This window comes from Apus apus, chromosome 5 (genome assembly GCF_020740795.1).
Source record: "Apus apus isolate bApuApu2 chromosome 5, bApuApu2.pri.cur, whole genome shotgun sequence".
Classification (NCBI taxonomy): domain Eukaryota; kingdom Metazoa; phylum Chordata; class Aves; order Apodiformes; family Apodidae; genus Apus; species Apus apus.
This window is the reverse complement of record NC_067286.1, coordinates 64,128,526-64,143,000: the sequence shown is the minus strand read 5'-3', so window position 1 is coordinate 64,143,000 and position 14,475 is coordinate 64,128,526. Positions and strand designations below refer to the sequence as shown.

The 14,475-nt window shown below is 53.0% G+C and overlaps 2 protein-coding genes across 2 annotated transcripts; one reads left to right on the top strand and one right to left on the bottom strand.

The window, feature by feature from the left end:
* Positions 1 to 2,001: 2,001 nt before the first annotated feature.
* Positions 2,002 to 2,546, bottom strand: RPS29 (ribosomal protein S29). Its single transcript, XM_051621318.1, has 3 exons — positions 2,407 to 2,546; positions 2,209 to 2,308; positions 2,002 to 2,115 (listed from the first exon to the last, which is right to left on the bottom strand). Exons 1-3 carry the CDS (start codon positions 2,466 to 2,468, stop codon positions 2,107 to 2,109), a joined length of 171 nt encoding a protein of 56 aa, XP_051477278.1. The 5' UTR covers positions 2,469 to 2,546; the 3' UTR covers positions 2,002 to 2,106.
* A 2,552-nt stretch (positions 2,547 to 5,098) lies between these two features.
* LRR1 (leucine rich repeat protein 1) lies at positions 5,099 to 13,769 on the top strand. Its single transcript, XM_051621879.1, has 4 exons — positions 5,099 to 5,321; positions 5,417 to 5,515; positions 9,505 to 10,232; positions 12,781 to 13,769. The coding sequence occupies exons 1-4, from the start codon at positions 5,142 to 5,144 to the stop codon at positions 13,031 to 13,033; spliced, it is 1,260 nt and encodes a 419-aa protein (XP_051477839.1). The 5' UTR covers positions 5,099 to 5,141; the 3' UTR covers positions 13,034 to 13,769.
* The last annotated feature ends 706 nt before the right edge of the window (positions 13,770 to 14,475 follow it).

Here is a 14,475-nt window from a genome sequence, read left to right as displayed (position 1 = left end):
CCCTGCTGGGGGCCAGGAGCAGCCAGCAGCAAAGCTGCCCAGTTCACTCACCTCCTTTGAAAATAACAAATTGTGGCCTGGGTTCAACTGAGGCTTTTATTTTAGCAGCTCACCTTGACACCGAGGAGTTTCCGGATGGGAACCAGGGATCTAACCATTCCTCAAAGAGACCGAGATGCCCCACAGTGGCCTCCAGCTGCAGCCAGGCTGACTCTTCCCCAGCCCAGCACCAGACCTGGATCAGCACCAGCCAAGATTCCCCAGCTCACCCCAGATCCACATCCCCGTGCAGCACACAGGGCTGCAGGAAGGACCTGCTTGTCCCCTGCCACCCCCCCAGGGCACAGCAGGCACCCACAGCTGCTTGGGGCTTCCATGGGCAGCAGTGGAAACCCTTGGAGAAACCTGCCAAGTCTGATGCCAAGGGAAGATGGGAATCCCTGGGCAAGACAGCCCCTAGAGCTACCTTCTAGGTTTTGTATCAGGCTTCAACTGTTAATTCATCTTATGTAGAACAGCTGCTCTTTCCCTGCAGGAAAAGCAGGTCCCCTTGCAACAAAGCCATGTTCCAACGGGAACAGGTTGCCTAGGGAGGTGGTGGAGGCCTCATCCCTGGAGACATTCAAGGTCAGGCTCGATGGGGCTCTGAGCAACCTGGTCTAGTGTGAGATGGGACTAGATGACCTTTAGAGGTCCCTTCCAACCCAAGATGTTCCATGACTCTATGAACTCAGTTTCTCACCTGTTATTTTAACAAGTGTTTTTCCAAGTTCCACTTAATCATTTTCAGGCGATTCCTGAAGCAGCTGCCCAAGCAGAGCAGCAGCAGCTCAGCACAGGGCTCCCCACCCAGCTGGAGCAGCAGGGAGCTCAGCACAGGGTTCCCCACCCAGCTGGAGCAGCAGGGAGCTCAGCATAGGGTTCCCCACCCAAATGGAACAGCAGCAGCTCAGCACAGGGCTCCCCACCCAGCTGGAGCAGCAGGGAGCTCTGAGCTCCTCTGCCAGCCCAGCCCAACCCCCACAGACCCTGCTCCAGGCACACCTCTAACCCCTGCTCAAGCAGCTCCACGTCCCCAGAGGCTCCTTGTGGGAAATGTGACCAGAGAAGGTCCCTTCCAACCCAGGCTATTCTGGTTGAAGCCAACAGAAGGCCAAGAGCTGTGATGTTGGGCATGCCTGGCTGCTGCTGGCAGCTCATTGCTCCCATGATCTGTTAAATCCCTGTTTCCATCACCCCAGGAACCAGAACAGCCCCAGTGACTGGAAGGTTGGGCCACCTTCCAGTTCAGTCAGGTACTCAGGGGACAAGGGGACAGTGACTCCCCAGCCCAGGAGGCCTTCCTACCACACAGGGCACCCTGACATCTGGGTGTGCTCCATGCCCCCCTCACCTCACCACCTTGTTGCTTCCTTTTAAAAACCAGTGGGGCAAAACCAAGGCTATTCAGGATTCCCAAACTAGAAGCAGAATGTGCAGCTGGAAGGGCTCAGCCCATAGTTGGACACGATGTTCCTATGAAGGTTGGAAAAGACTTCATGATTCCACGACTTGCAGCTTCAGGAATCGTCCAAACCTGAATCAGTAAATGGAACTCATGCTCAGCAGCACGGGATGCTCCAACACCCACCTGAGATCAGGAGGGCACGAAGACACTTCACCTTTTTAGAAGAAACAAGACCCAGCTCCGGGCCTCTGGCACACCTAACAAGCGGGGGTTTTTTTTGCCTCTTCGGACTCGACATACAAGAACCTGAAGCGGCTGGGAAGCTCCCCAGCGGAAGGGCCGCATGGCTGCAACCGCATGCCCCTCCTCCGGAGGCCGGGGCTGTGCCGGGCGTCACTGCCGGGCTCCAGCACACGTGGGCCCGGCCCGAGGGCTGCCAAGGGCTCCAGGTGCCACACGCAGCTTTCCCCAGCCCCCCCCAGCACGCGGGGACGCCTGAGGCGCAGCTCCCCGCACCGCTAACACCCCGACAAAAGGCAAACGCGCACACGTCGTTTCGGCAGGGAGAACTATTTATTCATCAAAGGCGTTGTCGAGCGCTGGCGGAGGTGTCGGGGAGGCCCCGGGGGAGCCCGGAGACGGCCTCATCCTCCCGGCGCTCAGTCCAGCTGCAAGAGAGGGGGGGAAAGGCGGGAAGGGTCAGCGGGAACCGGCACCCGCAGCCCGCCCTCCCTCCCGCACGGCCCCGCGGCGGGGCTTACCTTGATGAAGCCGATGTCCTTGGCGTACTGGCGGAAGCACTGCCGGCACATGTTCAGCCCGTACTTGCGGATGAGGCCGTGGCGGTTGGAGCACACGCGGCTGGGGGGGGGGAGAACAAGAGGGAGGCCGGTTAAGGGGAGAAAAAAAGAGACAAAGCGAAGCGGCCGCCGCGGCCCAGAGGTGCGGGCGGCACTGACCAGGAGCGGGAGCCCTGCCCGAACTTCCTGGGGTGGCTCCAGTAGAGCTGCTGGTGCCCCATGACGATGAAGAGGCTGCGGCGGCTGCTGCGGCGCGCCCGGCGGCCAGAGGAAGATGGCGGCGGCGCCTGCGCGGCTGCAGCCCTCCCGGCGTGCCCCGCGCCGTGACGTCAGGGCGGGGCAGAGGCAGGAGAGGCGGCGGGGCGGGCTGAGCAGCGCCGGGCGCGGTGGCGCGCGCCTGTAGTCCCAGCTGCCGGGAGGCTGAGCCCGCCGGATCGCTTGAGCCCAGGAGTTCTGGGCTGCAGTGGCTGTGCCGAGCGGGCGTCCGCGCTAAGGCCGGCATCAATATGGTGAGCCCCGGGGAGCCGGGCCGCACCAGGTTGACTAAGGAGGGGTGAACCGGCCCAGGTCGGAGACGGAGCAGGTCAAAGCTCCCGTGCCGGTCAGTAGCGGGATCGCGCCTGTGAATAGCCCCTGCAGCGTAGCCTGGGCAACACAGAGAGACGCGGGCTCCTTTTGCCCACACCCGCGCGCGCCCCTTTTGCCCGCCGCGCGCCCCCGACCCCTTCGCCTCACGCACCCCCGCTACCGCACACGCACCGCCCCGACACCGCCCTCCGCACCCGCACCCCCTCGCCCCCCACCCCCGACACCCCCCGCATCGCACACGCACCGCCCGGACCCGCCGCCCCAGACCCCCGCCCCACGCACCCCCGCCCGCTACCGCCTCCTGCCGGACGCGCCCCGCACCGCCCCTGCCGGACGCGCCCCGCACCGCCCCCTGCCGGACGCCGCTGGCCCCCGCGCGGCCTGCGCATGCGCCGAGCCCAGACTTCGTTACAGAGCGAGTATTAAAGTCTAAATCTGGGTCTTAAAAACGAAAAATAAGTCACTGTGGAAAGTCGACACTCAAAGGATTCACCGATTTGTTTGTTTTTCCCCTCATTCTGATCAAGGCATTCACGCTGGGCAGGGGACCAGGCGAGGGAGCTGCCCGCAGTGCCCGCGACAGCCCCGTCCTCACCCCGCGTGTCCCAGGGAGCAGCCCGGGCTGGCCTCCCGGAATCGTAGGGACATTTGGGTTGGAAAAGACCTTTCAGATCATCCAGCCCAACCATTCCCCCAGCCCTGCCAAGGCCACCCCTGCCCCATGTCCCTCAGCACCACATCTACAGGGCTTGGAAACCCCTCCAGGGATGGGGACTCCCCCCCTGCCCTGGGCAGCCTGGGCCAGGGCCTGACAGCCCTTGGGGGAAGAAATTGTTCCCAAGATCCAATCTGAACCTCCCCTGGCACAACTTGAGCCCATTTAATGCTGTCCTACACTTGTTACGTGGGAAAAGAGACCACTTGCCTTACACCTTCGAGCTAGGAATTCTGTGGAATTCCATAGTATTAGCCCAGTTCCTATGACACCTAAGCTTAAAGTGACTCTTCTCAGGTGCTGAAAGGGAGAACAGAGATTCCCAACCTGTCCCGGCTCTACAAAAACCAAACTTCCACTAGCCCAGCCCTGCCACTCTGTGGACAGGAGGCCATCGCTGAGGGGATGCTCTGTCACTAGCAGTCATTCCTGCTGCCTCAGTGCTGGCCAGAACTTCAAAGGGAGCACCTCTGCAAATGAGCACATAGAAGGATTTATTGTCAGCTTTTAATTCCTCTGTTACACCACACAGTTGTAGCAATTGCCCAGATTATTTGCCTGCAGCGCTGGGCACGCAGCACAGAGCCACTCGCCCTGGTCAGCAGCCACATCTCACCACCAAAGCAAGGCGACCCACCTGTCCGGGCTCCTCACCCCGGCCTGGGCTCCTGAGCTGCACCCAGTGTCACCCCCTGCTCGCTGTGCCCAGGGGCCTCCAGGGACCAGCACCACAGGGCTGCTGCCCTGTGCCCCCTCAGCCCTTCCATCACACACCTGCCGTCCCCTCAGCTCCTTCCATGCCCCCTCACACACATTGCCTCAACTCCCTCCGTGTCCCCTCACACCTGCTGTCCCCTCAGCAACTCCGTGTCCCCTCACACCTGCTGTCCCCTCAGCAATTCCATGTCCCCTCACACCTGCTGTCCCCTCAGCTCCCCCGTGTCCCCTCACACTTGCCACCCCCTCAGCTCACTCCCGGGGAGATTCCAGGTGGACACAGGAGAACAACCAGCCATGGGAATCACCCCAGGGCAGCGATGGATTCTCCAACACCGGACACTTTTCAGACGGCGCCGGACACGACGCTGAGCCCTCTTCCCTCGGGCGCGCTTTTGCCAAGCGACGTTGAACCAGCTGACTCCGGAGACCCCTTCCCAACCTCAGCACTCTGTGACTCCAGGTCCCCCCGCACCCGCCATCCCCCCTCGGTTCCCCCCTCGGTTCCCCCCTCGGTTCCCCCGCGCCCCCCCAGCCCAGCCCAGCCGGTCCCGCCGCCGCCTCCGGGGGGCGCTGTGGCGCAGCGCCGCGCTCAGGGCGCCGCGCTCGGGCTGCCCGCGCTGCCGGTGCCGCCGGTGCCGCTTCCCCCCCTCCCTCCCTCCCTTCCCGCCCCGCTCCTCCGCTTCTCTCCGCTTCTCTCCGCTCCCCTGCCCCGCTGCCGGCCGGGCCGGGCGGGCAGCCGGAGGGGCCAGGCAGCGCTGCGGGCGCGCCTGTGCGCGGCGGAGCGCGGGAGGCCCCGGGGCGGGGCCGCGCTGCCCGCCCGCCCGCCCGCCCGGCGCGGTGCGGGGCCGTGCGGGGCCGTGCGGGGCCGGCGATGCGGCTGCAGTGCGAGGTGGAGGTGGTCAGCCGGCTCCTGCCCACCTGCGGGCTGCGGGGCCGCGGCCGCGGCACCAGGGCGCTCCTCTCGCTCGGCCGCCCGCCCGGACGGGCGCAGGGCGGCGGGATCTACCTGATGGTGTGCACGGCGCGGGACCGGGTCGGTGCTCGTTATAAGGTGGGGATGGCGGGAAAGCGGGAGGAGGGGAGGGAGGGAGGGAGGGAGGTCCGGGCCCCCTGGCCCGGCTGTTAAGCGCCCGCTGTGCCCCGCAGGTGCAGGAGAACATCGAGCGGTTCTTCACCCGGTTCGTGGAGGAGGGCAAGGCCACCGTGCGGCTGCGGGAGCCCGCCGTGGACGTCTGCCTCAGCAAGGTGGGTGCGGGGAGCCCCGGCCCCGCGGGGCGGCTGCTCGGGGTCGGTCCCGGCGGGGCCGCCGGCCCTGAGCCTCCTCCCGGCCGTCTCGTCGGGGCTTTGGCAGAGGGGAGGCAAGCTGGAAGGCTCTCGACAGGCTGCGGGTCACACGGAAACACCGAGGGGCTCGCTTATTTTGCGCCCGGAAGGCTGAACCCCGCTTCTTTGCTGGGCTGGCTTCTGACTGCCCCTTCTTCTGATCCCTCTGAAGGAACAGCAGGAGCAGAAAAGGCCGTTTACTCCTGTAATTCTTCACCTTTTATTTAAAAAGCAACCAGGTTGTTTTCTTCTCTCTTACTCTTTGGCCATTAGTTCTATCAAATGGGTAATTTCTTATAGTCTTGCTAACTAAAAACCGGGAAATCTTTATGCCTTGGTGGGTAATCAGTGTGCCTGCCATGGGTTTCAAAGCTGGAGACCCACTTTATGGATCAGCAGGAAGGGCACCATCTCACCTTCATGCTTAGTAGGACTCAGCTGTGTAGTCATTTACAGTTCACAGGGTATTTGGAAGCTGTGAAGTGTTCTTAATAATGCTAAACTCGCCCAAAATTCCACATATGAGCATTCAGTTTTTATGCTGTTGAGGTATTTTTTTTTTTCTGTGTCTGTTCCCATAATCTTTTGTAGCTGTGTAAAAGAGGAAAGCAGGGCAGCTTTTCTAAAACCTTGGAGTTAGCATGTGTAATTAAAAGCAGATCATACCATTTATTTTTTTTCCCTTGGAAAACCACTTTGACTTTCTGTTGCAATGATGATTCTTTGGCCTGAGGGAAATCCTTTAATAATTGAGTGGTGTCAGGCTGAGCAGCTGTTACCAGGAGCAGTGAAGCTCACTCCTTCCAGAGCAGAGTGTTTTGGCAAAGGGACACATCTGAGGAGGAGTGCACAGGGTGTGTTTAAAGTGCAGCTGCAACAGGCAGGACAACAGCCCTGCCAGAGTGGAGTGGAGCTCAGGACAGGCTGGAGGAACAAGGTGAATGACTCTGTGCTTGGGACAGTGACTTACTGAAGAGAAAACAAAATAGGACCCAGGAAGAAAGAAAAAGTGCTTATTTTATGGGGGATAAGACTGAGTATAAGTCTGAATATAGTTACAGTAGCCCAAGATTTTACAGGATGAGTGTGATCTGAAGACACTTTGTGTGAAGGCTGTGGTGGTGAGGAAAGCAGCCTGGACTTGGTGAAGAGAGCAGTTCACCTTACAGGGTTAAGTAGAAAAGAAGCAGGGTGTGTCCAGATACAGTTAAATGAAGTTTTTCTTGTCAGAAGCAAATGTGCTCTGTGTCTTGCAAAGTCAAAACCCGTGCACAAAGAGAGTGACTCTTTGTTCTGCATCCTTTACTCTGCATATTTCTGCTGAAGGCTGAGAAGTCCAAGTTTTCTCTCAGAACAAAGGTACAAAAGCAGGCCTGCTGTAAGAGGAATCATCCAGAATCAGAGAGGAAAGTGCTGTGTCTTTGTGCTGCAAGAGCTGATCCAGACCACTCGTAGGGCCTGTAGGGTAACTGTGTGACAGACCTTGTTACAGTGTGGGTAGTAGTTTTGTTAAGAACTGCATCTGTTGTGTTCTGTGTGAGAAGATAGTCCTCAGTGTTGCTAGACTGAAAAAAAAAAAGTCTCGACCAAATCTAATGAAGGAGAACAATGACCAGAGCTGCTCTGAGGAGGCCAGATCCTCACACGCCCTCCTGCTCTCAAACTCCAGGAGCAAATCCACTAAATTCTTCCAAAGCTACACCATATTCCTCTTAAATGCTCCAAACCCTGAAACTCCATTTAAAATTATTGATAGTTTTTCCAAAGTGTTTCTGCTGGTCTTTCATAATTTCACTATGAAAAAGGCTTCTGAATTCTGAAAGATGGGCTTTGTAGAAAAGAGATTTCCAGGTCTGACTGTACCAGCTGTGTGCTGCTGCCATGCAAAACCCCACCCGTTGTCCTCTGCCAGAGGGTGCCATTCAGCCACATCAGAAATTAAACTGAGAAACATCAGTCTGGAGCATTCAGCCCTGGAGCAAAAATAACAAAGTCACTGTGGGGTTGGGTGTTTTTTTTCCTTCAGCAAGCCTGTGCCTGCAGCATTGCATGCAAGGCCTGAAAGCCATGTAACCTCCCATTGCCTTGCCATCCTTCACTGAGCTCTGAAACATGGGACTTGTGAGGCATTCACACAGATTAACCTCTTTTCCTGGCATCTTTTATGTGAGAAAAGGGCAGGAAATTGGGTCCTGAGCCCTTCCAGCTTATTCTGTGCTTTTTTTGTCTTAGTTGTGTCTTGGTGTTTTTCTCAGGATAGTCAAGGTTTCTCATCAACAAGTTTTACAGATACTACATTGCCTTTACTAAGGTATTGTGGAGGAGATTTGTCTTGAGGATTCAGAACCCAGAGTGCTCTTAATTTGAAGTAACATGAACAGTGTAAACTTAATCTTAACAACCTAGAGCTTTTGGCTCCACAAAACAGCTATCTGTTGCTTTGAGATCAATGAAATGTTGCCTGTAACTCAGTTCAATGTACAGTTATTTATTTTACTTGGTCTTCACAGATCTGGAGGACTTTTTCTCCTTACTTCCAAATTTAGTTAGCTATTTATTACCCTTGGAGATGTGAGAAACTTGCCTGTAATTAGGGGGAGTCCTGCAGCTAAATGTTTTAGTTAGATTGGTTGAGATCATGAACACTGGTGGTCTTGGATAACAGAGGTTTGTGGTGTGCCACTGGCCCATCTCTGGAGGACACCATGTCGGGAGGTAAAGAGACCAGAAGTGCAAGGGGTGATGAAGGAGACCAGGTGTGGGGTTAGCTCTGCACTGTCTTTGACCCTCCTTGTCTTTATACCACAGCAGCACCCAGAAGTTGCCCAGATTGTTGCTCTCTTGTCTTAGGTGCTCGTGGCACATTGTGTAAGCTACATCTGGACTCTCTAGAATTTGGGGTAAACAAAGACATTTAGGAGCAAAGTTATCTTTTGGGTGCAGAAATGGGTGTCGCTAGGCTTGGGCAAGTTAGGGCTGGGACCAGAGTGCAAACCTCTGGACTCTGAGCTGTGCCACAACTCCACGTTTGCTCTTTCCTGCAACGAGAAATTACTTTACCTGTCTGGATGCATCATGCTTTTTAAAATTTTAGAATTCACTTTACAGCTGAATGTCTGTCAGCTGCGGGTCAGCTTGGGTAGAGACTTGCTGGAAATTTAAAGAGAAACATTTGGTCACCCTGTTACTCTTAAAAGATAATTCTATCAGTACAACAACTGTATCACAGCATTCTAGACCTTGCTTTGAAACGCTGGTCATCTGATGATCCTTTAATTTGACTCTCTGTCCTTACTGCCATTATATTATATCCCACCTAAAGCAAAATTGGACAGTTGTTTGCAGAAGGACTGCAAATAATTATCCTCTTGTTTGATGCTGGCACAACCAAAAAGAGCTGTGTGTGACCCGAAGCACTTAACTTGCCTTGGAGCTTTCCCCCTTCCTTTATGTTAAATCTAACCTCAGCTTCCATCCTTTTACTTCCTCCTAACTTTTAGGAATGATTGTTTCAGGTTTTCGATCCCTGGTTTCCCCACGGGTGCTTTTATAAACCACCCCTGTATCGAGTCGCAGGTCAGGAGGATCAGGTGCACCGGGCTTTTTTTCCTGTACTTTATTTTCAGCTGTGAATTCAGTGCTTTGTTCCCCTTTTTTGAGTAATGGAACTGTTTGTTTGATCTAGATTATTCAGAAGGGTCGGGACTTCTCATTCAAATCACATGCCAGCTGTCCTTAAATACTGTAAACAGCACGTCAACCTCATAAGCTGAGCTGTTTCCCTCTCCCATTTCATTGCCATGCTGAGCTGCATCTCCTGATACGGGTGCAAAATAGTTCAGAAAAGCCTTAGTACAGACGAGCAGAAGAATAATGAACTTTTAATTCCCCATCCGTGTTTCCTCCCCCAGGCAAATGCCAGCAAGTTAAAGACTTTCCTTTCAGCCGTGAGACTGGCTCACCAAGGGGCCGACGCAGGAGCCCTCCCGCTCTCAGCGCTGGTACCAGCCAAGACCTCAGAAGTTGAAAAACCGAAGAGCAAAATGATCATCACTTCCAGAAGGGACTATCCCCTGACCAAAAACTTCCCTTACTCCCTGGAACACCTCCAGGCCTCCTACTGCAAACTTGCTCGGATCGACACGCGGGTGCTTTGCTTGAAGAAGCTTCGAAAACTGGACCTGAGTCACAACCACATCAAGCAGCTGCCTGCCACCATCGGGGACCTGGTCTGTCTGCAGGAGCTCAATCTGCACGACAATCACCTGGAGTCCTTCAGTGGGGCTCTGTGCAACTCCACCCTTCAGAAATCTCTTCAGTCCTTGGACCTCAGCCAGAACAAAATTAAAGCACTTCCCATTCAGTTTTGCCAGCTGCGGGAACTCGTCAGTTTAAAGCTGGATGACAACGAGATGATCAGGTTGCCTTTCAAGATTGGCCAGTTGGATCATCTACGCTTTCTGTCAGCAGCAAGAAACAAACTTCCTTTCCTGCCCAGTGATTTTAGGAAACTCTGTCTTGAGAACTTGGATCTCTTTGGAAATCCTTTTGAGCAGCCTAATCCACTTGTTCCCAACGTACAACTGAAAATACCACTGACTTTATTAGAGTGTGCTGCAAGAGCCACCATAAATTACAGGTAAGAACAGCATGAGGGGTGCATATGCATCTACTCTGTTTCAAGCCTGTTGAGTCTTAACTTCCCTGACTTGATTTTTTTTTTTTTTTCTCCCTGTCAGTGGCTATTGCTCTTCACCTGTTAAAAATCCTAAAGTTAAAGCTTTGAAATTCAGTTGTAAAATCATCCCTTTGTCGCACAGGATAACACAGCAAATTGAGGACTTGCAAGCATTTAAAGAAGCTGTAGGTTGAAAGGTTGTTATCCCCAAAATGGGTGCACTGTAAGAGAATGTTCTTGCCCGACCATGGGAAAAGAGAGAAGTTCTACAACCCTGAACCACAAGGAGCCTACGTTACAGTGGCTTTTGTGGCACAGATGGTATTTTGTGTTGGGCTCTAGTTTGGAAATGGCTTTCAAACATGGTTGCCCTTCATCTTGTGTTCACATGGAAGCCCCCATTAGCTGTCCCTTCCCGTGTGAGAACAAAAGGTTGTTTGTGTGTTGACAAAAGGTTGCCTTCTGCCCTGTAGCTCCTAGTTAGGGGCATGAATTGGGCTGCCTCTGCTTTAGGGAGAATCTTGTATCAGCTGAGTAATGGTAGAAAATACCACGAGGTGGCTTCTGAGGGGACACTGGACTTGGCATTACCCCCTGCAGGCTGCTCCCTGCCTTAGCTGTTCCTTGAGTTGTTAATTTCCTCTGCTGTTGGAGTGAGGAGCCCAGTTCTGAGGTAATTTTACAATTATCATTTCACCAAGACAACAACATCCTTGCCAGGCTGCTGTTTATCTTCAGCTTTGTCCCCTCCCCCGACGCTGCTCCCATGGCTCTGCCTGTGATCCTTGCAGCACCAGCTGCTGCTACTCCCACCCTGCTCTGGGTGGAAAGATGGGAAAGAGTCAGGGGCACAGAAGAGGGGAGAGAGACAGGCTTGCAGTGTTCCTAATCTACCTTTTGTGCCCGTTCCTGCCTTGGGGGTGAGGAGTGCCCCATAAAGCTGTGCTGAAGGTGTCCACAGGCATGCAGGGCACACCCTGGAATTGAGCTGAGTAGCCAAGTGTTCTGCTTCAAATCTCATCCACTTCTGACCTTGCTGATATTGTTAGAGTAATTAAACTCCACGTGTCTCCTAACTTTATAGAAATTGCAGTGCTTTTGATATAAATACTGTTGAGGCATGTTTTGTTGTTTGGTGTTTTTTTTTCTAGAGTATCTAATACCTCAACAGTGGTCAGATTTTGGTGCTCAGTTTTGCTACTGGAGCACCTAAAGTTACCCTGTCAGCAATCCAATCCCTGCCTGATCTGCAGCAGGCTCCAGGAAAATGGCACCACACAGAACTCAAAGGGCTTTCTGCTCCAGGAGTCCCTGTGAGACACAGGACAATGGAAACAGTCCCTTGCCTGTGGGTCTGTGATGATGAGGGGACAGGATTGGTCAGAGTGGTCCTGATTCTCTTAAATGGAAAAGAACAATTTTTAAGAAGCCTAACAAGTGGGCAACAGATATTGTCTGACATTCACTGGAGGTGGGAGTTAACAAGGAATGAGAAACAGGAGTGGTGATGGGGCTGTAGAAACCTTGAGAAAGGAAGGAAACAGGAGGAGGGAAGATGTGAAAGCAAATGTTTGGAAATCAGTCAGTCTTCATAGTGGCATTCTGGGCAAGTACCAGAGCTGTGATTATGCTTTTCCTGACCAGGAAAAAAAGGGTGTTCTGAGATTGAGGTGGTGAAAAAAAAAAAATCCCACAGGAGCCTTAGCTATGTGAATGATGGTGTGGAGAGAGAAGTGGGAATGTGTAGGTGTAGTCAGGAGGTGAGTCAGCGAGCCCTGTTCTGTGAGTGGGGTGACAGCTGGGCACTGGCCATACCCACACTGGGTGTATCAACAAAATATTTCAGGGAAATCAGGTGTTTTGTACCCCAAACACAACACCACTCTGCTGTGAATTTAAAAAGAAGCAGTTCTGGTTCTTGTCTCTGGATGTCATTGTTGACACGAGGGACAAAAAGAGCAATGTATCAAGGGAACCTTAACTTACTGCCTGCAATGTAGCACTGCTGTAAAAAGGCTCGTTTGATCTCCTGTTTTCTCTGGATCTAGTGTTTTTACACTACAATTGCTGCTTCGTGGTAGAGAGTGAGGAGTCAATTGTAGGTGCTTTGTCAGGCCAGGGGGAAATCCCGTGATCTTCCTGGCTAGTGTGAGGGAAGAGCAGGTATGTGCCCAGTTGTCTCATGATTCGTAATCTTTCTAATCCTGTTAATTCTCTATTGCTGTGACACAGGCTGTTACACTTTGTGTGAACTCCCTGGTTTTCCTCCAGTGTCTTCAGGAGTTCAGGCCCTTGGCACTTGGGAGTCAATAACATGGTTGCGTGTTTTTAGTGACTGTTGTGAAAAGTGCCAATTCCTAACCAGTTCAGCTCTAAGTGGCAAAGCTTCAGATTTACCTTGATGATCTCAGAAGGTGTTTCTGCCAAGCGGTGCAGGTGGTGTGTCACTGTGCGTGTGGCAGGGGTTTAATTCTGGAGTGCATTCACACTTGCTGCTCTTGTTCAACAGAATCCCTTATGGTTGTCATCTCCTTCCCTCTCACCTTTGTGAAGATCTGGAAGTGGCTAAAACCTGCCAGTGCGGGAGGGCCTGTCTGAGCAGCTTCATCCAGATCACAGTGACCATGAATCTCCATCACGTGGCTCACACCGTGGTCCTGGTGGATAACATGGGCGGTACAGAAGCACCCATCATCTGCTACTTCTGCTCCCTGGACTGCTATTCCCAGTTCCTGGATAGGCACCTGCAGAGTCAGGGCTGACAGTGGGTGCAAAAGCTCTGCCTGAAGTTCTGGCCAGTGACGGAGGAGCCTGAAATCGTGTTTTTGCTTCTTTCCCACACGTGCTGTCCTGGGGCACTTGCTGGAGGTGGCACACGTCAGTCCTGCAGTGAGGGGACACTGTCAGCCTGATCTGGTGGCTTGACTCTTCCTCTGCCACTAGAATCTCTTTTTGGTTGGAGTAAAAAGTGATGCTTAGCTTGAAAGACTCTTCCTTAGAATGTATTTTGGTTTTCCCTGTTCCTGTGACACTGTTGGGAGCATCATGACAGTTTTGCTTTGTGGCATAAGTGGTTCCCTCTCACTAGGAGAAGGAAGGTGAGCACAGGTCAAACTGCTTTGCTCACGGGAGGCTCTGAGCTCTGCCTGCAGAAGACTCTCCTGACTGTACCACTGGGCTGGACTCTTCTTGACTTGTTTACTGTAGAGCAACATGTCAGGCTGCTGTGAGAAGAAACTACAGTGTGAGCAGTTCAAAACTGATCACATCACTCCAGGTGCTCCTTTTTAAGAAGTTCTGTTACAGCATTCCCACCTCAAGCAGGGACCAACACTGATGGGTTTTTACCAGAGCAAACGTTTTTGGGTTTATCTCTTTGTAATACAATAAATGTCTTTTTTCTAGATATGTGACCTAAACTTTGTTTCTTAACTCTCACGTTTTAAAGATTCTTGAATTGTTCACTGTGTCAACTTATTAAATTTTGAAACCCTTCCATGAACGTGTGAGTTGTGTTTTCTCTTAATGAGCTTTTCATTCAGTGTATTCCAGGGATTGGCTCCTGGCTTTTTTCCTGGGGAAAATACTAGAACAGTTGAGTATCCACACCCATGTTTCATGTCTTGTCAGCTGGTCCCTGGCTGAGGAAGCATGGACCAAAAGTCCCCTGAGAAGACTTGAGACATCCCATGCCCTGCAACCTGGGGTGGTTTGAGGGGTAACATGTTGCACTGTTCTTTTTGAAAAATTGTTGACTGCCCAGGAGTGAAGTGCATCTCTCTGGGTCACAGAAAAATACACCTCTGTGGTAATTATATGTAGTTTCAATGGGAAAACAAGACACCTGTAGTTACTGAGTGCAGAACTGATCTAGACTGGTCCTGAGGTGACAGCTGGGTGTGATGTACAGTGGGAGGAGCAGCCCAAAAGGCAGCAGCAGGCTGTGGAAGAAGGTCCTGGCTGGGCAGGTATCACTTAACATCTCCTGCATGAGCACAACCTTCTTTCACATTTTAAAAATCATCAAACTCTTTATTAATCTGAGGCATTGGCAGCAAAAATAAACATTGAAGGGCTTCCACTGCAGGGAGTCTGCTCTGACAAGGCCAGGAGATGAGTCCTCCTGAGGAAGAGGAACCTTCCAGAAATATTGAGTGTCATTCAAACTTTCTGTGAATGTCAGAATAACTTGACTGTGCTCTCC

Excerpts from the sequence above, each read along its gene's own strand:
- RPS29 (XM_051621318.1), bottom strand. The coding sequence starts at position 2,468 with ATGGGGCACCAGCAGCTCTACTGGAGCCACCCCAGGAAGTTCGGGCAG. Across the intron at positions 2,309-2,406 it reads GGGCAGGGCTCCCGCTCCTG|CCGCGTGTGCTCCAACCGCC; the intron begins GTCAGTGCCGCC and ends CCCCCCCCCCAG.
- LRR1 (XM_051621879.1), top strand. The coding sequence starts at position 5,142 with ATGCGGCTGCAGTGCGAGGTGGAGGTGGTCAGCCGGCTCCTGCCCACC. Across the intron at positions 5,322-5,416 it reads GGGTCGGTGCTCGTTATAAG|GTGCAGGAGAACATCGAGCG; the intron begins GTGGGGATGGCG and ends TGTGCCCCGCAG. Across the intron at positions 10,233-12,780 it reads AGAGCCACCATAAATTACAG|AATCCCTTATGGTTGTCATC; the intron begins GTAAGAACAGCA and ends CTTGTTCAACAG.